Genomic DNA, 24,215 nt, shown 5'->3' on the forward strand with positions numbered 1-24,215 from the left:
TTTTTTGAGATGGAGTTTTGCTCTTGTTGCCCAGGCTGGAGTGCAATGCTGTGATCTCTGCTCACTGCAACCTCCACCTCCTGGGTTCAAGCAATTCTCCTGCCTCAGCCTCCTGAGTAGCTGGGATTACAGGTGCCTGCCACCACACTCAGGTAATTTTAATATTTTTAGTAGAGATGGGGTTTTACCATGTTGGCCAGGCTGGTCTTGAACTCCTGACCTCAGGTGATCCACCTGCCTCGGCCTCCCAAAGTGCTGGGATTACAGGCATGAGCCACCATGCCCAGCCGAGAGTTTTTTAAAAAATATTTTTTTGAATATGCTATAGGGAGGGAATTTGGGGGAGATTTGAAAGCAAAAGTATGAATGGACACGATGTTTTCAGGAAAGTGAAAATGAAGTGGACAGTCAGATCAAGGTGAATTATTTAAGATTACTCAGGATGATCTTAAAACGCCTCATGGTTCTTAATACTGGAACCTTAGGCAAAATTAACTTCCTTGAATCTGTTTCTTCAGCTATAAAATGTGGATGACAACACTTTTCTAGAAGTATTACAAAGATCAAAGAAGAATGTGTATCAAGGTATTGTATCTGCAAAACTTCATATAAAAGCAAGTCAGTTATTATTATCATTATGATTATTTAATGATAAATTCTACCTGTAAGGGATTTTTTTTTTTTTTTAAAGACATGGTCTCACTCTGTCACCCAGGCTAGATTTCAGTGGCATGATCTTGGCTCACTGCAGCCTTGAACTCCCCGGCTCAAGCGGTCCTCCCACTTAAGTGTCCTAAGTAGCTGGGACTACAGGTGTGTACCACCACAGGCCTGGGTAATTTTTTTTGAACTTTTTATAAAGACAGGGTTTCACCATGTTGCCCAGGCTGGGAATTTTTTTTTTTTTTTTTGAGATGGAGTCTTGTTCTGTTGCCCAGGCTGGAGTGCAGTGGCACGATCTTGGCTCACTGCAAGCTCTGCCTCCTGAGTTCACGCCATTCTCCTGCCTCAGTCTCTGAGTAGTTGGAACTACAGGCGCCTGCCACCACGCCTGGCTAATTTTTTTGTATTTTTAGTAGAGACGGAGTTTCACCGTGTTAGCCAGGATGGTCTGCATCTCCTGACTTTGTGATCCACCCGCCTTGGCCTCCCAAAGTGCTGGGATTACAGGTGTGAGCCACCGCGCCCGGCTGGGATTTTTTTAAACACTAGAATAAAACTAACGTACTGTAGGTGGTGGTGTATTTTCCGAAAATTCTTGTTGTTAAATTGTTAGCTAATTTTCAATGGTTTTGAGAAGTTGTCATTTAGGTAGATTAGGATTAGGGTTAGAGATAGATTTAAAAAACTATAAAGACCCTACCTTGTTTGAGTGTATAAGCTGTCATTCGGGTCAGTGTTAAAAATAACCAACATAAGATATTATTAAATCAATTAGAAATGTTCAGCCTTTGGTCACACAGATGTCAGGAATATTTGTTTACGCATCTCTGTTGACCATGGAATGTATCTGAGGGGTGCATAGTGGGTAGAATTTAAGATCCTTAGCCATGGGAATCTCGGATTTTCAGTTCAAAGGGTCTAAAGAATAGTTCCTCACTCTGTGGGCCTTGGGATACAGAGAATGTAGTTCTCACCACCTGAGGTTTCCGTATGGAGCAGTAGATTGTGGCTGAGCTCTCTTCCTTCTGAGAAACTGGGGTCTTTCCCTGTAACAGACCAACAGCAGATGAGCCCTAGTGACCACATGAGAGCTTTTCAGTTTTACCCTCAACCCTGGCTTCCCATCTCACACACAGGGTGGGAGCTGCCTTAGTGCAGTGGGGACAGTGCCTCTGGTTCTCCAACACCTTCCTTATTAGTGGTCCAAGAATGAGAGCTGAGGGACAAGTCCCGCCTTCCACAGGATCCCAAGGTTTGGTAAACATGGACACAGCCATGAGTCCCTGCCTGTATGCCCCTAGTCCTGTTTCCAGGCCCCAGCCCCCAGTTTGGAGGAACTAGTCATCCAGGATCTCGATGCTGCTAGACGTGGGAGGAGGAGGAAGGTGTATTGATCAGAAGGGCTCACCTGTAAGTTGAACACTTGTGCATACACGGTGTTCTCTCCAACCACAGACTCAACTTCCGTGACATATGGAGTGATGGGATCATAGTCTGCTTGGCCCTCAGGGGCTAGATCATGTCCAGCGCCCTCCTGAGTGACCTGGTCATACACCTCGTCTCTTCCACTCATGGGCTTGTGCACCTCAGGCCTGTCCTCATCCTCCTCAGTTGTGAGGTTGCTGTCAGAGCTGCTGTCTGAGGTGGGTGTAGGCTGTTGCCTGGCAGGCCTGAGGGGAGTGTCCAGCTTCTCATATCCTTGGGAGAGCACAGAGTATAGCGTGTGGCCAGCTGTGGGTTCTGGAACACATTGTGCAGGGCTGATAAAAGTATGCCAACCCCACCTCTCTTCTTGCTTTGCTGCAAGGCCCCAGCCTGCTCTGATGCCTGCATTAGATGAGGCCTAGAGAACCGAAGGAGATTGTTTTGTCCTGTCTTCCCTCAGGGGGTCCATTCCACTCTCCCTTCCTCCTTCCTTTCAAGCATTCATTTATTCATTCATTTGATAAATATTAAATATGACATGTGATAGACTTTAGCAACTCTCTGGCCCTGTGGGATAAACCATGTCAAGCATCATTGCAGGTACTCTGGGGAAACACAAAGGTAAACTAGACCTGGCCCTGGAGGAGCACCCTGTCTAGCTGGGGAGTCAGGTGCATGTGTAAATCCGTAATGTAAGGCCAGCTTTGCCAAGTATCCTGTGGAACGTATGAGGAAAGTGCAGAATTGAGAGGAGATGACTCTGGTTAGAGAAGCAGAGAGGAACTCATGAAAGTGGCAGAATTGAGGTGGGTCTTGAATAGGGATTCAATATTTCGGTGAGTGGAAGGGTATTCTAGGTGGAGGAGGGAACAGCATGATTAGAGGCAGGTGTAAAGCCTGGAGCAGTCTCCTTTTCCGAAAGGATGATATTAAAAATACTTAACAATTGCAATGGTCAGGCCTTAGGCAATCAGCATGGGCACCTGTGAACAGTGGCATGGTGGATGCGCTGTGAGGGCCGGTGTGGCCCACTGGGTGGATATGCTGTGAACGCTGTCATGGCACACTGGGTGGATGTCAACCCTGCCTGTGGGGCACGTGAAGTAGCCCATTTTGATACGGGAGTTAAGAAGAAATTACTTAGGCAGATAGTAAGGGTATGGGAGTCCTTGGTCAGGCTTTTCTTTTTATTGAAAAGCAGCCCCAAATCATTTTCTAACAAAGAGCAGCCTGCAAGCTGGGAGCTTGCATGGGTGAACACCAGCAGGGACTAAGGAATAGACATTTTCAAAATGGCGGCTCCATCTTCCCTTCCCTGCCAGCCACTGTATTGAAAGGAGCAGATAAGATGGTGCCAATAAACTGGAAAATCCATTTGCATAAGAAGATTAGGGTGCGGCAACCAGCCTTTCCCAGGCACTACGTAAACGTCATGCCTTATCGAACCAATCTGTGAGCCCTAGGTAAATCAGACACCGCCTCCTCAAACTGGACAATAGAACTCAGCGCATTCACCAGCAGCCGGTCCCCACCCCTCTGAGACCCCTTCCTCTATAGAGGAAGCTGTTTCTCTTTTTCTTTTCTTCTACTTATTGAACGTCCGCTCCTAAACTCCTCCTGTGTGTCTGTGTCCTAAACTTTCCCGGCACGCGAGGACAAACCCTGAGTTTATATCTCAGACAACATAGCCCCTTCAATTTGACCTGATGCTCATACTTAGTAAGTGCCTACTGTGTGCGAGGCACAGTTCTAAATGCTTTTCATGAATAAGTTTATTTAGTCTGCCTAAAACCCCATGAAGCATAGACAATAACTATCCGTATTTATTTTTTGTAGATGAGGAAACTCGGGCACGTAAAGATTAAGTATTTTCCCGAGTAAGTGGTAGGGCCAGGATTTGACTACAGCTAGTCTTGTCCCTGATGCTCTTAACCGCTGCTCAATCCTGCCCCCTCCCGGCTGGCCCCTCTTTCTCTTTCGCTCAATACTGAGTGAAAATAGATACCTTCATTTTGGAAGGTAAGGAAACTGAGGCTTAGGGATTCATAAGGAGGAGAGCTAGGGTTTGAGCACAGGGTTATCCTACCTCAGAACCCATACACTTGACCACTTGGTTATATTGCCTTTTGAACAGACAAAGGCCATTAGGGGCTATTGAGGGTTTTAGAGAAGTCAGAGTTGAGCTTGGCAAAGTGATGAGAGGGAATAGTCTGCAAAGAAACTATTAGCATATTTTAGGAAAGAAGTAACAAGGAATGAGAATGTCTGTTAATAAGGACTGGTAAAGTAAATTAGTTAAACAAATGTGTAGAATGGAATAAATGGGAATCAGTTTTAATCTACAAACATTAATATTACTCGGATGTACTGTTAAGATCAAAAAGCAAGGTTTAGAAAAAAAGTGTTATAGATTGCTCCCATATGTGAAGTTAAAGGAACACCCTCCCCACACAAATATGTATGAAACCTGCAAATGCATTAAAAGTTTCTGAAAGGATTCAGGTCTGTAGAAATCTCAGCAGTGGTTGTCTCTTGGGGGAGAGACTTAGAACCTGGAGATGGAATTTGGAAAGAGAACTACTTTTAACTGTATGCCATGTGAATATATGGGTTTTGTTTGTTTGTTTGTTTTTTTGTTTTTTTTTTTAGCAAAGTTTCACTTTTTTTGCCCAGGTTGGAGTGCAATGGTGCAGTCTCAGCTCACTGCAACCTCTGCCTTCCAGGTTCAAGTGATTCTCCTGCCTCAGCCTCCAGAGTAGCTGGGATTACAGGCATATGCCACCATGCCTGGCTAATTTTTATATTTTTGGTAGAGACGGGGTTTCACCATGTTGGCCAGGCTGGTCTTGAATTCCTGACCTCAGGTGATCTACCTGCCTCAGCCTCCCAAAGTACTGGGATTATAGGCGTGAGCCACCGTGCCCAGTCTGACTTTTGAATTAAAAAAAAAAAAAAACAAAAACTATTCAATTAAACAACAAATTGGTGACAACATTAACTAAGGCAGTGGCAGTGGATCTAGGGAAGAGGAGACCTTGGAGAGGTTAAAGAAGCAGGCCTTGGAGGTTCAAGAAGGGTTCTGGGGGAGAGAAGAGGTAGGGAGGTGGTGGTGGCCCCAACATCTCTTTACCCTCTGCCCAAGGAAGGAGGGTTCAGGCAGGGGGACACCAGGGCTCTGTCCTGCCAGTAGTGAGGAGGGAGCTGATGGGGAGCTTCATAGTCCAGCCTAATTCCCTTCCTTGCCCCCTGTCTCTTGGTTATGCTTTTCCATCAGAAGAGCCCATATCGTCACATGCTCCCTGCCCAGTCCTGCCTCTGATTCCATCTCCATGGGGAATCCCTGCCATGAGGGGTGACATACAGTTTTACTTTTTATTTATTTATTTATTTTTTAAAGCAGGATTTGGTTAGAGTGAGCACAGGTTGGGGATTCCTTAGCACTCCAGAGCTCCAGAGTTTAAGGTGAAATTTTAGGACACTGTGGCATGGGAGTGGGGGAGTAAAGGCAGGCATCTCAGCTCCCCACACTAAAACCTGTCAGAGCAGTTCCATTTCCCACGATGCTCTTAGGTAATAGGTTGTTCAGTCTCCTGAGGTTTAATTTTAATTAAGTTTTAAATTTTTTTCTACCACAGATGTACTGTTCCATCTGGCCTTTGTTTCTCTGTTCTCAGAATGGAGACAATAACTCCATCCTCACTGTAGTCCACATTCAAATGGTGAATGGCTAATGCCCAAGGAACCCTAGAGACCCTGGGGACAGACTGCCTCTCCTAGCTCTGGTGACCATCTCTAAGGAGTCTATCTTGGCTTTTGTTTCTATGCTACCTTCCTTTTCAAACTTCAATAGGCATATGAATCACTTATGGATCTTGTTAAAATACAGGTGTGGAATCAGTATCCTGGGGTGATGCCCAAGATTCCCTCCCTCCCTCCCTCCCTCCCTTCCTTCCTTCTTTTCTTTCTCTCTCTTTCTTTCTCTTTCTGTTTTTTTTTTTTTTTTGAGACAGAGTCTTGCCCTGTTGCCCAGACTGTAGTGCAGTGGCGTGATCTAGGCTGACTGCAACCTCCACCTCCCAGGTTAAATAGATTCTCATGCCTCAGCCTCCCGAGTAGCTGGGATTACAGGCGTGCACCACCATGCCCAGATAATTTTTTCTATTTTTAGTAGAAACAGGGTTTCACTTTGTTGGCCAGGCTGGTCTTGAACTCCTGGCCTCAAGTGATCTACCTGCCTCAGCCTCCCGAAGTGCTGGGATTACAGGTGTGAGCCACGGCACCTGGTCAGATTTTGCATTTCTAACAAGTTTCCTGGGTGATGCCCACACTGCTGGCCAGCAGACCACACTTTGAGCAGCAAGACTTTAGAACTTCCATTTGGACCAGAGACCCCATAGCCTGTGTCATGGGTGATGTTACCTGGTGTATCTGCTGGGGCCTCAGCTTGGCTGGAACAGAAGGCTGAGACTGAACCTGACAAAGTTAGAGAAGGTTTATCAAGAGGGCTGTGAGGTGAGAGGTGTCTTTTATTCTGTGAGAGTCAAATGAGAAGGGGAGAGACTTCTGGGACATAGACAGGAAAAAGGCTTCAGGAAGGAGGATGAACCCTGATGAGAAGCCAGGCCTGTGTGAAGGGGTGGCCAGAGTCTAGGGCTACTTTCTGCAGAGGTGGAGGCTCTGGAGCTTCCTGCCATCCCTCCAGAAGAGAGAGCTCCTCTGCCATAGCCACTGATCAGAGTAGTTTGCCTGCAATTCAGTAATTCTTCCAGGGACCCCATGTGTTCTACCCATTCTGCTCTTTTTGGCTACTACTTCATTTCCACTCCAATACTGGGATTCTAGAGGAGCTGCCAATCATAATAGTATATCTTCTTGGCTATAGAAATTGGTCCAAGCAGCAGCCACATGACCTTAACTTGGGCCAATCAGAGCTATTTCTGACATTCTTTAAATTGGAGTTAGAGGGAAGCACATTTTCTTCCCTGTCTGGTGTCGGAGCTGTTAGTATGTGTGGGTCTGGAGCTGCCAGCTGTTGTGTTGTGGTACACTCCTCCCCTCGCTCCCACCCCTCCCCTCAGTTGGCTGCAGTAGGAAGAGTTAAGCTGACTCAAAATACACAGTAGAGATGAAAGGTGGAGTGCTCTGGTGACTTTTGAGTCTCTGGTGACATTTCTCCATTATGCCAGCTCTATCCCTGCCTTCCCCACAGATTGATTATTTAAGTAAAAAAATAATAAATCACTCTCCCTGCTCCCACATGCCTTTTTTTTTCTGTCTAAGCTAGTTTGAACTGGGCTTCTGTTATTTTTAAGTAAAGAGTCCCAACTGACACCCCTCCCCCATTGCTCTGAGAAGAAATAAGATGCTGGCAGGGAGGGGTAGCACGGGATTGTGTGAGGGCAGAGAAGCCTCCACAAGTCCCAGGGAAATGGCCTAGCACTGGCGGACAACATTGATCTCGGAAACTCACACCGTCCTTTTCGCTTCCAAATGCACCAGCTGAAGATCCCAACGCACAGAAGGCAAACCATCAGGAACAACCCAATCCAAAGCTTTGTGTTTCTCTCAGGTCCTTTGAGGAGGAAATGAGTGATGTTAATACAAATAATGACAAGACACACTGGAGCAAGCAATGCACAGAACATGATGGCCATCCTACCTGCCCCTTAAAATCCATGACATTGTGGAAAGTCTTTCTTTTCATTCATTCTACAACCATTTTTCGAGTAAGCATTACTCTAGGCAAGAGGTTATAGCAGTACCTGAGGCAGACATTCCCTGGGTAGAGAGGTTTACGGCTTGCCCAGTGTCACAGAGTTTCAAGTGTCTGACCTGAGGTTCAAGTGCAGATCCTACAGCGCCCTTAATCGCCACATTACACTGCCCCTCTGTAAATGATATGAGGGGAGTTCCAGATTCCTGTTAAGCTGGACTCTAGATCTGTCTGCCAGACACAATCTGACCCAACATTGTCAGATCCTGGGTAGACCGTACCTTTTTTCTGCTTCCTTCTACGGAAGAGCAGAAGATAGAGCTCAGGGTTCGAAACCAGCTTTTATGGTGTGACCTTGGATAAGTCCCTTATCTTTTCTGAGCCTCAGTTTCTTTATCCGTATAAAGGGGAAAAATGAGAATATCTACTCTGTAGGATTATTGCGAAGATTGTGCAAAAATGCCTGAAGGCCTAGAATAGTGCTTGGCATTTAGTAAGGGCCACTGGGGCTTCTTTTCTAGCTCCCACTCACGCAGCCTTTGTTCCTGTGTGGTCCACATCCCTTTCCATATCAGCTTCCTATTGGCTTTTCTCCACAAGCCTGTAACTCTGTGCTGTTCAATATGGTGGCCACAAGCTATGCATAAGCCCTTGAAGTGTGGCTAGTATTACTGAGACACCAAATTGCTTCTTTTATTTAGTTTTAGTTTAAATTTAAAAATGGCTACTCAATTCCTTCTTGAAAAACTGATAAGTATGCTTGGAATAACTTGGGTGCATAAATCTATTTTTTCGACTGTAAATTTTACAAAGTCTGAATATAGATTAAACACGTTCAGTGAAAATTTAGCATCGGAATCGAGACGTGCTCTAAGTGTAAAATACATACTGGCTCTCAAAGACTTAGTACAAAATAAAATGTAGTGTCTAATGAATTTTTTTGTATTGAATACACATTGAATAATGATATTTTGGATATATTCAGTTAAATAAAACATATTATTAAAATAACTTTATTTCTTCTTGCTTTTTCTAACGTGGCTATTAGAACATTAAAATCACATGCGTGACTCTCATATATCTGTGGAAGCATGCCACTCTAAAGGGCTCTCACCCACAGCCTCTTACTGCACTTCATAAAGAATCAGTCAGGATGCAAACTCTTGGAGGCCCCAAGGCCCTGTGACCTGAGTAAATAGAGATGGAGAGAAACCTGAACAGATGTTCTCAGAAAGAAACTGGTGGGAACTCTTGCTGACAGGGTTGCTGGCTGTGCATGTGAGGTTGGGGTGATTTTCACTACTTCTCCATGAGACATTGAGGTGTGATTCCCCTTGGGACACAACAGCTTCCTTCTGCAGCGGGGTCCATGTGTACATGACGGTGTTTCCCCCGTCCTCCACGGAGCAGGTCAGGCTGATCCTGCAGATGCCATCCTCACTGTGCCTGAGGCTCCACGCGATTTTGGGCTTCCTCAGCCTCCCTGTGAGGAGAGAGGCAGACTCCATGTGGAATCAGGCCTGCCCCCTGAGCAGTCACCTGTCTTCATTCACTGAAAATATATTCATGAAGCTGAGTGTTGATACTGCCGGCAAAGTGCCTCCAGGAGCCACAGGAATTTTGGAGTATACTTGGCATTTTCCTCACTACTTGTGACATCTCAGACACACCTCTTTGCCTCTTGATGCTCAGGTGAGAAACAAGGGAAATGATGAAAAGTGAAGAAAGAAAGACACAACCTCATTCTATACAGTTAGTTACAGCTGTGAAAGCAAGCAAACCAATCAACACAGATGAGCGCAACACTTCCATGTGCTGTGAAGACCCTTCAAGGCTTGCCTTTGAGGCTGATTTGTTTACTTATATGAGATAAGGGATGCAGAGAGGTGAGCGCTGTACCTGACACAGAGTAAATGCTCAATAAATGTTAGCAACTTTAAAAGAAACAATAAGACTGACTCTATTTGTTTCCTGTTTATTATTTTTACTTAACCTTGTGGGTTCCTTTATATTTGAGGCATTGTGCACAATAGGCATGGACTTGGCCCACTTGCTGCATATTTTAACAAAACCATGATAGTGACTCTTCACAGATACCTAGACATTGACAAACTCAGGCAGGGGGTATGCTGACCATGTCTGAATGGCACAAGTGAAGGAACAGGTAAACATAAACCATGCAAATTGCCAAGCCAAGCTCCTGTGAGGCCCAGAGCTGAGGAGGTAGAATGCAAATTCTGTTCCTCACCCCCAGGGGAACTGAGTGGCCCACCTTCTTGGAGGCCACAGTGTCTTTGGACACCAAGGGCTTCTCCTCAGTCTTCTCTGATTTCACCCCAGCCAACTTTGGCCTTATTCAAAATGATAATAGTTTATAAAAATGCAGGTTGGGGCCAGGTGCCATGGCTCATGCCTGTAATCCCAGCACTTTGGGAGGCTGAGGCAGCGGATCACCTGAGGTCAGGAGCTTGAGACTTGCCTGACCAATATGGCAAAACCCTATCTCTACTAAAAGTACAAAAATTAGCTGGTTGTGGTGGCGTGTGCCTGTAGTCCCAGCTACTTGGGAGGCTGAGGCAGGAGAATCCCTTGAACTTGGTAGTCAGAGGTTGCAGTGAGCTGAGATCGTGCCACTGTACTCCAGCCTGGGTGACAGAGCATGACTCCATCTCAAAAATTTAAGAATGCAGGTTGGTAAGTTCCCAGTCCCTTTTTTTTGTTTTTTTTGTTTTTTTTTTTTTTAGACAGAGTCTTGCTCTTTCTCTCAGGCTGGAGTGAAGTGGCATGATCTCGGCTCACGGAAACCTCCGCCCCTTGGGGTTCGAGCGATTTTCCTGCCTCAGCCTCTGGAGTAGCTTGGATTACAGGCGCCCACCACTGAACCCAGCTAATTTTTGTGTTTTTAGTAGAGACGGGGTTTCACCATGTTGGCCAGCCTGGTCTCAAATTCCTGACCTCAGGTGATCCACCTGCCTCAGCCTCCCAAAGTACCGGGATTACAGGTGTGAGCCACCGCGCCTGGCCTCCTAGTCCCTTCTGACACTCAATGCAGAAGGACCGGGGCAAGCACCTAAAGTTGGGTGGTGGAGGCCTAACTGGCAGCCTAGAGCCAGGGGCACTTTGGCGGGTAGACTTGTCCAGCAGCTAGTCATGAGTTTGCCTCCTATGAATCAACTGGTGTGAACTGAACAGCTGTCCTAGTGGTCTGAGGCATTTCAGTATGAGGGAAGACCCTTGGAGAAGGGGAAGGTGGAGAAGGCAGCAGAGGAGAAAGCTTTCAGAGAAGGAATCTGGTGATGGGTGCCCTGCCCAGAGACTCACGGTAGATGAGCAGGGTGACATGTGTCATGCTGGTGACGCTGGAGGCCTCTGAGCACACGTAGGCATGGTAGGGGCCGGCGTCCTCTATCTTCAGCTGGCCGATCTTCAGGGAGCAGTCCTGGCTGGAGACCCACACCCTGTTCTTGTAAGGATCCCTGGATTTAATGAGTGGATCTGCCGTTGCTGCTTCTTCCCTCTCTTTGCTAATGATGGATGTGTTAAACAACCAGACAACCTTCTCTGTGTCCCGGCAGGCTGGGAGTGCCAGTGGCAGGGTGACTGGCTCTCCCAGGACCCCTACCACAGTCTCCCCCGTTGTTCCTCCTCTGGAGGCTCCTGGATCTGGGGTCACAGATGAGACATTGCAGCTTCAGTCACTGTCCCTACTCCCTTGGCCCCCAGGCATCCTAAAGGGGACTGAGGGGACTGAAGTCCCTCCTCCTCTTCCTCTTTCTCCTGGCCTCCTCCTCTGAGGGGCATGCCTGCTACTTCTCCATGACCACCACCTGTTCCACCGGGCTGTGCCCACTGTATACTTGGACTCTCATGTCCCCCCTCTGCCCTTCTGAGGGTACCTGGAAACACCTCTACCCAAGCAAAGACCAATCTGGACTCCTGTATCCATATTGTCTTCTCCTCCCTTGCTCTAACCTTAGAGTATCACAGTGTTCTGGGCTTTCCCAAGTCCTGCCAGCCTCTGTCACGCCCCTGAGAGTAGAGAATAAGGGGTTTTGGGGCCTGTCCTCTTGCTTCCCCACCCCCTGTGTGTCTGACCAGGATCCTAGGGTTTAGACTCCACAGCTGCTCATATTGTTTCTGGAATTCCCTCAAGGGCCAAGTTGGAGCCAGTTACCTGTACAGAACTGCCCAACATGGACAGGGAGGGAGCTTCTCTGGCTGACGGGGTTCTGGGCTGTGCAGGTGTATGGCAGGTCTGGGTCACATGGTGTTCGGGAGACGGTAAGAATGGGGCCTCCATTGGACTCAGAAGCATGGGGGTCCCTTGGGGTCCAGCTGTACAGAACACTTTTCTCTGCCCCCTTCACGGAGCACATTAGAGTGATGTTACAGGAGAAGTTCTCAGACACCTTCACAGACTTCATGGTGACTTGGGGCTCCTGCAGCTGCTCTGCAGGGACAACAGCATGGGAAGATGCTCAGATCCTTTTGCCAGCAGGAAAGCGCTGAGAGAAGAAGGGAGTGATAATAGGGGAGTTGGGGGCAGCAGAGAGAGGCCAGCGTTACCTGTCGCAGGGACATCTTCTCTGCAGGCTGGGTTGACAGCCTCTCCTCTGTACTCCCATAACATCCTCTACAGGTGTTATCACCATGACTCAGCATGACTAATAGTCTGATTACTTCTCTCTCTCCCCGACCAGTGTAAGAACTCCTTGACGACAGGGCTGATTCCTGTGTCTGAACATCTAACACCCAGCCTGCCTTATGAAAAACACTCATGAATGTTCAATGAATAAATAGGTGAATGGCCCAGCCCCAAACACTATGGAGTGGGGACCTCTGCCTCTAGAATTTGAGTTGCCCCTGTCTTTGGTCTGAATTTAGGATGCATTGTGCTTCTAGATCTTCTTCCTTGTCTTCTCCTTTCCTTTTGTTCCATCTCCACTGCTCACCATGTATGTGCACATGTGTGAATGTTTCATTAAGATATATTTCTTTTTTGAGACAGAGTCTCACTCTGTTACCCAGGCTAGAGTGCAGTGGCGTGATCACTGCTCACTGCAACCTCTGCCTCCTGGGTTCAAGCGATTCTCCTGCCTCAGCCTCCTGAGTAGCTGGGATTACAGGCACACACCACCACACCCGGCTAATTTTTGTATTTTTAGTAGAGATGAAGTTTCACCATGTTGGCCAGGCTGGTCTCGAACTCCTGACCTCAGGTGATCTGTCTGTCTTGGCCTCCCAAAGTGCTGGGATTACAGGCATGAGCCACTGCACCTGGCCCAATATTTCTTCTTTTGAATAGGTAATACATTAAAAAAAATTGAGAAAATACCAAAGGTACATAATGAAAAAAGTAAGCTTTCTAGCCTCCAGCCATTTATTTCATCTCCCCAAGAATTACTATTCCTGGAGGCAATTACTGTTATGGGTTTCTTGATGATCTTTCCAGAGTTATTCTAGATATAGACAGATATATGCCTACTTTACACACTGTTTTGAACCTTAAAAAATTAACAATATATCTTGGAAATTATTGTACGTCATTTGTCAACACATGTTGAGTTGATTCATTCTAATTCTATTAACTGCACAGAATTCCATTTCCTTAATAGATACAGAATACCCTACAAATCAATGAAAACAGTCAAATTATCTGATAGAAAGATGGTGTTATGAGCTAAACTGTGTCTCTGCAAAGTTTAGATGTTGAAGTCTTAACCTCTAGCACCTCAGAATGTGACCGTATTTGAAGATAGAACTATATTTGGAGATAGAAGTAATTAAGTTAAAATGGGGCCATTAGGGTGGGCCCTAGTCTGATATGAGTGGTATCCTTATAAGAAGATGAGATTAGAGCACAGACAATATAGACAGAGGGACACCCATGTGAAGACATGGAGAGAAAGTGGCCATGTGGGAGCCAAGGAGAGAGGCCGCAGAAGAAACCAAGCCGCTGATACCTTCATTGGCCTCCAGAATTGTGTTCTGGAGAAATGTGGAATATGTTTCTGTTGTTTAAGCTAGTCAGTCTGCAGTATTTTGTTATGGCAGGCCTAGAAAACTAACACAGATTTTGATACCAGAAGTGGGATGAAGCTCTAAAAATCTAAAAATGTGAAGTGGCTTTGGAATGGGCTGATGGGTGGAGATTGGAAGAATTTTGAGGTGTGTGCTAGAAAAATCCTAGATTGTCTTCGAGAGACTCTGGGTAGAAATATGAATGTTAACGAAAATTTGGGTGAGCACTCAGAAAGAAAATAGGAACACTGCAGGGCATGCTGCTATTACCTTAGAGATATACATATGTGATCATGAGCAGAATGTTGGTAAAAATATAAATATTAAATGTGTTGCTGGTGAGGTCTCAGACAGAAATTAGAAATATGTTACTGGAAACTGGAGGAAAGGGCATACTTGTTGTAAAGTGGCAAAGAACTCGGCCACGTTGTATTCTAGTGTTTTGTGGAAAGCAGAATGTTTAAGTGATAAATTTGGGTACTTAGCTGTGGAGATTTCTAATCAAAGAGCTGAAGGCACTGCCTAGTTTCTCCTTGCTACTTATATAAAATGTGAGAAGAGAGAGAGAGGTTAAATAGGGAATTGTCAAGCAAGATGGAGCCAGAACTTAAAGCTTTGAAAAAATGTCACCTATTCATATTGTGAAAAACGAGAAAGTGTGTCTGGAGAGAACACAAAGATTGTGGCTTGGCAATGTTTGCTAAAGAGGTTATGAGATTTGACCACCTCAGCAGAAATGCTGCCAGTCTGGACTGTAAGGGACAGAGACAGGACAAATGAAGGCGTGTGTCAGGCTTCTGGGATTTTATGAAATAAGTCAATACAGCTGTACAGCTGCAAATATGTATTATCCTTCAAGAAAAGGGAAGAGTGACCCCACAGGCAGTTCAGAAGTAGGCAGAGCTGCCACTGCCACAATAGGCCTAGAGGGCACAAGCCTTGGGTAGGGTGAGGTGGTTTCCTCCTTGGTTCCAGGGGGCAGAACTGCCACTCAGGGCCAAGGAGGTGGGGCTGCTACTCCAGTGGGCCCAGAGGATAGAGCACTGAGCCAAAGAGGATTATGCTTGAGCCTTAAAATCTAATGGAATTTACCCTGTTAGGTTTTGGACTTGTTTGGGACCTGTGACTTTTTTCTTCTTCCCAATGTCTCTCTTTTGGAATGGCAATGTCTATTCCATACCTGTTCCACCATTGAATTTTGGAGGCAGATAACTTCTCTGGTTTTGCAGGTTCACAACTGAAGAATAATTTTGCCTCAGGGTGAATCATATCTCAAGTCTCACCCATACCTGATTTAAATAATATTTAGATGGATTTTGGACTTACAGTTGATGCTGGAATGGGTTAAAACTTCTGGTATTGTTGGAATGTGGTGAATGTATTTTGCATGTGAGAAGGACATGAATTTTGAGAGGCCAGAGGGTAGAATGTTAGGGCTGAATTCTGTCCTCCCACAACATTCATATGTAGAAGTTCTAATCCCGAGTACCTCTGAATGTGACTGTATTTGGAGACAGGGCATCTAAAGAGGTAATTAAGTTAAAATGGAATTGTTAGGGTGAACCCTAATACAGTATGACCGATGTGCTTATAAGAAGAGATTAGGACATAGACAACACAGACAAAGGAATGACTGTGGGGGCACAGTGAAAAGGTGGCCAACTACAAGCCGAAGAGAGAGGTCCCAGGAAAAACTGAACCTGCCAACACCTTGAACTTGGATTTCTAGTCTCCAGAATTGTGAGAAATAAATTTCTGTTGTGTAAGCCATCTATTCTGGGATATTCTGTTATGGCATCCCTATCACACTAATACAGATGAGTAAAGAATATTAATAGAGAGTTACAGAAAAGAGAATACAAATGGCTATTCAATACATGAAAAGATGGCTAGACACAGTGGCTCACGCCTATAATCCCAGCACTTTGGGAGGCTGAGGAGAGTGAATTGCTTGAGGCCAGGAGTTCAAGATCAGCCTGGCCAACATGGCAAAACCCTGTCTCTACTAACAATACAAAAATTAGCCAGGCATGTGGTGCATGCCTGTAATCCCAACTTCCTCGGGGGCCGAGACGGGTGAATTGTTTGGACTCAGAAGGTGGAGGTTGCAGTGAACTGAGATTGCACCACTGCACTCCAGCCTGGGCAACAGAGCAAGACTGTCTATCAAAACAAACATAAAACATAAAACATGAAGAGATGCTCATCTCGTTCGTAAGAAAAATATAAATTTAAGCCATGAAATACTATTGTAACTACTCAATTTATCAACAAAGAAATGTTTGACAATACTTTGTCATTGAGAATATAAGGAAATGGTGTCTCTCAAACATTGCTGGTGGGAGGATTACTTGATAACATGGAGGGAAATTTAGCAATATCTAGCAACATTAAAAATGTATATACTAAGCTAGGTGCAGTGGTGCCTGTAATACCAGCTTCTTTGGAGGCTGAGGTGGAAGGATTGTTTGAGGCCAGGAGTTTGGAATCAGCCTGGGCAACATAGTGAGAACCAGTCTCTACAAAATAAAATAATAATAAATAAAAATTGAGGATTTTAAAGCCAGGCATGGTGGCACATGCCTGTAGTCCCAGCTACTTGGGAGGTTGAGGGAAGGGGATAGCTTGAGTCCAGGAGTTTGAGACTAGCCTGGACAACAAAATGAGACTATGTCTCTATGAAATACTGGTAATAGTAGTAGTAATAATAATAATAATAATAATAATAATAATAAATTCAGGATTTAAAAGCTGGGCATGGTGGCAAGTACCTGTAGTCCCAGCTACTTGGGAGATAGAGGCAGGAGGATCACTTGAGCCCAGGAATTGGAGACAAGCCTAGGTAATGTAGTGGGATGATGTCTCAAAAAAAAAATGCATATACCATTAGATTCAGTAATTTGACCGCATGTATATATTCTAGATTTATCCATCAGAATATAACCTAGTCACATAAGCGTGAAAAGATAGGTGCACAAGAATATTCATTGCAGCATTGTTTATAAGAGAAAATATTGGAAACAATATTTCTATAAGCAGAAACAATATTTCTACAAGTAGGAGACCAGTTACATGAATTATGGCGATTATATAACATGTAAGGAATTTACGGGTGTGTCTTCTAATTTTGACATCTGTGTATATGGAATTAGGTGAAAAACGATCAATATAGTAGTCATATCTATCCTAGAGAGAGAAATTCCTGGAGAAAAAGAATGTCTGTTTTTAAAAATAAAAGATCAAGAGAAGGGGCTTCGAAATGGCTGACTAGAAGCATTTAATGCCTACCTCCTCTACTTAGAAGAACAAAAGTAGTATACAAACAGTCATATTTCAAATACATTTTCCAAGGGAGAATGCTGGAATTCAACAGAGATGTGACAGGAAACACTAAAAGCAGGGAAGGAGAAGGAACAGAGGCAGCCTCCCTGGCTGAGATCTGCTGGGAGCTGGGAGTGATTTCCCAATAGAGGTGAGCGAGAGACCTCCAGTGGCCCACATCCCACTGCAGAATCATGCAGTCCTGGCCACATGAGACCCCTTTGACCCTCCCAATCCCTGAAACTACCATAGGGAGCTGCTGGGAGACTGTGGGGCGGAACTGCTCCAGGGAGGGAGCTCCTGCTGGGTTCCATACTCTTTCTGAGACCTCTGCAGTTATAGTAAGGGACCATTTTCAAACTGAGCCTTTGGCAGAATGCACGCTGTCCTGGGGCCCAACAGTGCTGGGTCTGAGGTGTTAGGAAAACTAAAACTGTTGCTGCCAAGACTAGAGTATGGATTGGGAGCACTCTGCAGGTAGAGCTAAGTAGCAAGAGAGGTGTGGGCTGCAGTTTCTGGTCCTAGGAAGTGAATGCTGCTGTGACTGAGACTGGGTAAAGTAATGGGCTGTGAGTTGCTGCTGCAACTTGGTTGCAAGCTGGGCAAAAGCTCCTGCAGCTAGTGCTGGCTTGGGGGAAGCCCTAGTAGGACTGAGGCTGAGAGGGATGCATATTCCCCATCTGCCATCCAAGGCTGTGGCCACTGAACCTGGCCTCACCTTCTCCAGTGGCAGGGCCTCACGGTGGCGGCTACTGTCCTCACCTGAGCACTCTGCCTGGGGCCTGAGGATGGCCCTGCTTCCACATACCATAGCTGGTGTCTGCTTTCACCACTGGGGGGCCTGAGCGCAAGCCCACTCAGCCTGGCTTCCCCCTTCCCCCTTAGAAAGAGAACACATAGGCCAGCATCTTGGGGATTGCCCAACCCAATCCACTGCCTTGGGCACCTGAGCATTTTTCCACAGGGGCCTAGGGTGGGCCTAACTCCCAGCCACTACCACCTACCTACAAGTGCCACCTGTGGTCCTGGAGACTGGTCTGCCCAGGCCATTGCAGCCACCATCAACATCAATGCACACTGCTTGGGACCCAGAGAATCATCCCACTACTGTCATTCCCCATGCCACACTGACTGCCTGGGGGCCTGAGAGCCTGCTCACCACCCTTCAGTCCACTGCTGCCATTATCGGTATCTGAGCAAGCCACCTGGAGACCTAAAAATCGGCCTGCTGATAAGCATAAACACAAGTGACAGCATACACTGCCTTGAGGCACAAGGATAGGCATGCTGCCACCACTGTGGCCTGATGACTGGCCCACTTGACATTTCAATCCTCAGCGCAACTTCACCACAGCCTCTGCTAATAAACACACTCTGACCTACTGAGGAAATCACAGATACCACTAATGTTATTTACAGCCAAATAAACCATACAGAGACTATACTACTGCATGCACCCAGAATCAAAGCCAGAGTGCCCTACCCCAACAACACAATAGACACATATTCAGGAAAAAGACCTCCCCATGAAAGTAACTTAAAAAAATAAGAAGCTCAGTGAGATACAAGAGAATTCTGAAAAACAATACAAAGAAATCAGAAAAACAATTTTGGCTATGAATGACAAATTAACCAAAGAGATAGATATTTAAAAAACAGAATGAATAGAATTCTGGAATTGAAGAATTCACTGAAGGAAATACAAAATATACTTGAAAGCTTCAACAATAAACTAGATTAGGCTGAAGAAAGAATCTCACAACTTGAAGACAGGTCTTTTGAAATAATTCAGCCAAACAAAAAATAAATAAATAAAAAGAATAAAAAAGAATGAGCTAAACCTTTGTTACATTTGGGACTTCATAAAGTGATAAAATATTCAAATTATTTCATCCCTGAGGGCAAAGAGACAAAGAGCTGATTAGAAAATGTATTTAATGAAACAATAGCAGAAAACTCCCCAAGTCTAGCAAGAGTCTTAGACATCCACATACAGGAGGCTCAGCGATTCCCAGGATAATACAATGCAAAAAGATCTCCATGACACATCACAGTCAAACTATCTAAAGTCAAAGAGTAAATCATAAAAACAGTAAGAGAAAAACATCTAGCCACCTATAAATGAAAGCCCAGCAGGCTAATGGTGGATTCCTCAGCAGAAACTTTGCAGGCCAGAAGAAAATGGAATAATATATTCAAAGTGTCAACCAAAAATACTATATCTGGGAAAATTATTCTTCATAAAAAAGGAGAAATAGCGTTTCCCAGACAAGCAAATGCTGAGCGAATTTGTTACCACTAGATGGGGTCTTACAAGAAATGCTCAAGGGAATCCTAAACCCAGAAGCAAAAGATGACATTTACCATGATGGAAACACACAGAAGTATAAAACTCATTTGTAAAGCAATCACACAAAGGGTGAAGAGAAAGGACTTGAATGATGTCACTACAGATACCCACCAAACCACAGTGACAAACAATAAGAGAGAAAGAAACAAAGAATATATGAGACAACCAGAAAATAATTAACAGTATACAGGAAAAAGCTTCACATATCAATAGTAACTCTGAATGTAAACGGATTAAATTATCCATTTAAAAGATGTAGAATGGTGGAATGGATTTAAAAACATGATCCATCTATATGTTAATTACACGAAAATTCACCTTAACAGTAAAGATATATAGACTACAAGTAAAGAAATGGAAAAACAATTCCATGCAAATGGAAACCAAAAGCAAGCAGGAATAGCTAGCTATATTTATATCAAATAAACAAACTTTAAGTCAAAAACAGTAAAAAAAAAAAAAAAAGACAAAGAATGCCATTATGTAATGATGAAGGGATCAATCCAGCAAGAGGATATAACAACTCTAAATGTATATGCACCCAACACTGGAGCACCCAGATTCATAAAGCAAATATTATCAGAGAGAGAGTGAGAGTAAGAGTGTGTGTGTGTGTGTGTGTGTGTGTGTGTGTGTGAGAGAGAGAGACAGAGAGAGAGAGACTGCAATAGAATAGTAGTGGAGGACTTCAGCACTCCACTCTCAGCATTAGACAGAGCTTCTAGATGGAAAATCAACAAAGAAACATTGGATTTAAATTGGAGTTTAGACCAAATGGACCTAACAGATATTTACAGAACATTCTATCCAACAGTTGCAGAATATACATTCTTTTCATTAGTAGATGAAGCATTCTCCAGGATAAACTATTTGTTAGACCACAATACAAGTCTCCACAAATTTTAAAAAATTGAAATCATATCAAATATCTTTTCAATCCCAATGGAATAAAACTAGAAATCAATATTAACAGGAACTTTGGAAATGATACAAATACATGGAAATTAAACAACATGCTCCTGACCATTGGGTCAACAAAGAAATTAAGATGGAAATTTAAAAAAAGTTCTGGAAACAAATGAAAAAGAAAACACAACATACCAAAAGCTATGGAGTACAGCAAAAGCAGCGCTGAGGGAAGTTTATAGAAATAAATGCCTACATGAAAAATGTATAAAGATCACAAATTAATAATGTAACAATGAACTTTAAGGAGCTAGAAAAGCAAGAACAAACTAAGCCCAAAATTAGTAGAAGAAAAGAAATAATAAATATCAGAGCAAAACTCGATGAAGTAGGGACTAAAAAAATGCAAAGAATCAATGAAAGAAAAAGTTAGCTGTTTGAAAAGACAGACAAAATTAATAACCTGCTAGCTAGGCTAATTAAGAAAAGAAGCAAGAAGACCCAAATAAACAAAATCAGAAAAAGTGGAGACATTACAACTGACATTACAGGAATACAAAAGACCAAAATCCAAAAGACTGTCAGAGACTATTATGAACAACTATACTCTGACAAACTGAAAAGCCTAGAGAAAATGGATAAATTCCTAGAAACATACAACCTACCAAGACTGAATCAGTAAAAAATAGAAAATCTGAACAGACACCAACGACAAGTAGTGAAATTAATCTGTAATAAAAAAGCCTCCCAACAGAGAAAAGCCCGAGACTGATGGAGTCACAGCCAAATTCTACCAAATATACAAATAATAACTAATATCAATCCTCCTAAAACTATTCTTAAAAATCAAAGTGGGGGGAATTTTCCTTAACTCATTCGATGAAGCCAGCATTATGCTAATACCAAAATCAGACAAGGACACAACAACAAAAAGAAAACTACAGGCCAATATTCCTGATGAACATAGATGCAACAATCCTCAGCAAAATACTAGCAAACAGAATCCAACAGCATATCAAAAAGATAATACATGATCAAGTGGGATTTATCCCAGGGATGCAAGGATGGTTTAACGTATGTAAATCAATAAATGTGATACATCACATCAATAGACTGAAGGATAAAAACCATATGATCATCTCAATGGTTATAGAAAGAGCACTTGATACAGTCCAAATCCCTTCCTGAAAAAATTTCTCAACAAACTAGGCATAGAAGGAATATACCTCAAAATAGTAAAGCCCATATATGACAATTCCACAATTAGCATTGTACCAAATGGGGAAAAGCTGAAAGTATTTCTTCTGAGAACTCGAACAAGATAAGGATACCCACTTTCACTACTTTTATTCAACATAGTGCTAAAAGTTCTACTCAGAGAAATCAGGCAAAATAAAGAAATAAAAAACATTCAAAGTGTAAAAGAGAAAGACAAATTGTTCCTCTTTGCTGATGATATAATTTTTTTTTTAAGACAGGGTCTCATTTTTTCACCCAGGCTGTAGTGCAGTGGTATAGTCATGACTCACTGCAGCCTCAGCCTCCTGGGATTCAAGCAATCCTCCCACCTCAGCCTCCAGAGTAGCTGATACTACAGGCACATGCCACCATGCCCAGCTAATTTTTGTATTTTTTGTAGAGATGGGGTTTTGCCATGTTGCTCAGGCTGGTCTTGAACTTCTGAGCTCAAGCAATCCACCTGCCTTGGCCTCCCAAAGTGCTAGGATTACAGGTGTGAGCCACCACGCTTAGCCAGAGGATATGATCTTATAACTAGAGAAACCTAAAGACTCCACCAAAAAACTCTTAGATTTGATAAATGAATTCATTAAAGTTGCAGGATAGAAATCAGTGTACAAAAATCAGTAGCATTTCTATACACCAATAATTATTTAATCAAGAAAGAAATAAAGAAGTGAATCCCATTTACAATAGCTATTAAAAAACCCTAGCAACAAGTATAACCAAGGCGGTGAAAGATCTCTACAAGGCAAACTACAAAACACTGATGAAAAAATCATAGATGACACAAACAAATGGAGAAATATCCCATGCTCATGGACCAGAAGAATCAATATTGTTAAAATGACCATATTGCCCAAAGAATCTACAGATTCAAGGCAATCCATATCAAAATACCAACCTTATTCTTCTCAGATTAGAAAAACAATCCTTTAAAAAAAAATTTTTTTTTTAGACACGGTTTTCACTCTGTCACCCAGGCTGGCATTCAGTGGCGTGATCTTGGCTCACTGCAACCTCTGCTTCCCAGATTAAAGTGATTCTCCCGCCTCAGACTTCCGAGTAGCTGGGATTACAGGCGCCCATCACCACCCCTGGCTAATTTTTGTATTTTTAGTATAGACGGGGTTTCACCATGTTAGCCAGGTTGGTCTCGAACTCCTGACCTCAAGAGATCTGCCTGCCTCAGCCTCCCAAAGTGTTGGGATTATGGGCATGAATCACTGTGCCTGGCCAGAAAAAAAAATCCTAAAATATATACGGAAGCACAAAAGACCATGAATAGTCATAGCAATGCTAAGCAAAAAGAACAAAGCTAGAGGCATCACATTACTCGACTTCAGTATACTGTATATGGCTATAGCAACCAAAACAGCATGGTGTGATAAAAATAGATACATAGACCAATGGAACAGAATAGAGAACACAGAAATAAAGCCACAGATTTATAGCCAATTGACCTTTGACAAATCCAACAAAAACTTACACTGGGGAGAAAAGATACTTTTTATTTATTTATTTATTTATTTATTTTTAGAGACCATGTGCAGTTTAATTGTGGGGAGGCTGAGGAAAGCAGCATTTTTACCAAATTGGTGTAAAAATAAAATGGGGTCCACACGTGTACACTGGCAGCTACAGTAAATTTAAAAATCTGAGCAGCAATTTGAACCATTTCTTGGAAAAACAAACACTGACAAACACTGAGTTGGTGCCTGGCGCGGCCCGCAGGGTTGGAGGCCAGCTCCGCATCATGGGTGCAGCCCCGCACTGTGGGCCTGCATCCCGGGGATCCCAGCTCCTCGGGGAGTGGCCGGTGACCTCCCATGCAGTGGGCTGAGCCAGGCCTGGCTGAGAGGGGGCCGCAGCCAGCAGGCCCAGATGGCCTCCCGCGCCTGCAGGGGACATCGGGGAAATGGGTGCAGTGTGCGGGACCCGCATGCTGCCCGAGGAGTCTTTGCAGGGTGGACAGGCCTGGGAGTCTCTACCAGCAATGCAATAAATAAGCAAATCCAAGCGGAGACAGACCAAGCACAAACCCCACTGGCACACAAGGCCCAGCCCGGTTCCTGCGGGCGTCACCGGCTCTTCACAGACCAGGAGTCTCCAAGTTGGCGGCTCCGGTGTTCCCGACGTGCCATGGGAGGCGGCGGGTGGGTGGGACACGCCTAACGCCCACGTCTAGCAGCCTCGGGGGGCAGTGGCACTGGGCCTGGCAGGGTCCCATCGGCAGGACCCTTCCAGCTCTGCTGCGCGGCGGTGAGATGGAGATGGCGGAGCGGTCTCCAGTGGCAGGTGGGGGCGCGGGCCTAGCCCTCCCGCACGCTCACATGTGGCTCAGCCAGGGTGCTGATGATGGACTCCAGGCCGCTGCCCTCCAGGAGCGTGCGGTGGTCACCCTCGATGACGTGGACGGACAACTTTTCAATAAATGGTGCTGGGAAAATTGAATAGTCACATGCAGAAGAATGAAGTTGAACCCCTATTTCTCATCATATAAAAAACCTCCTCAAAATCAGTTAAAAGACTTGAATGTAAGACCTGAAACTATAAAAATACTAGAAGAAAACCTAG

At 44.3% G+C, this 24,215-nt stretch overlaps 1 protein-coding gene across 3 annotated transcripts in view; it reads right to left on the reverse strand.

Annotated features, from left to right (window-relative positions):
• LY9 (lymphocyte antigen 9) overlaps positions 1 to 24,215 on the reverse strand; it is a 34,821-nt gene that overhangs the window by 3,694 nt on the left and 6,912 nt on the right. Inside the window, exons 3-9 of one of the 3 annotated variants that reach the window (XM_003811867.5) lie at positions 11,976 to 12,251; positions 11,123 to 11,464; positions 9,015 to 9,284; positions 7,559 to 7,660; positions 6,508 to 6,561; positions 2,072 to 2,403; positions 1,641 to 1,709 (exon numbers count right to left, since the gene is read on the reverse strand). In XM_003811867.5, the coding sequence (XP_003811915.4) occupies positions 1,641 to 1,709; positions 2,072 to 2,403; positions 6,508 to 6,561; positions 7,559 to 7,660; positions 9,015 to 9,284; positions 11,123 to 11,464; positions 11,976 to 12,251 (1,445 nt within the window). Of the gene's footprint in view, positions 1 to 1,640; positions 1,710 to 2,071; positions 2,404 to 6,507; positions 6,562 to 7,558; positions 7,661 to 9,014; positions 9,285 to 11,122; positions 11,465 to 11,975; positions 12,252 to 23,071; positions 24,079 to 24,215 lie in introns of those variants that run through there. The other 2 variants (XM_063598834.1, XM_008964255.4) reach the window with 2 other exon arrangements.

The sequence above is a fragment of the Pan paniscus genome, chromosome 1 (genome assembly GCF_029289425.2).
Source record: "Pan paniscus chromosome 1, NHGRI_mPanPan1-v2.0_pri, whole genome shotgun sequence".
In the NCBI taxonomy this organism is placed as follows: Eukaryota; Metazoa; Chordata; class Mammalia; order Primates; family Hominidae; genus Pan; species Pan paniscus.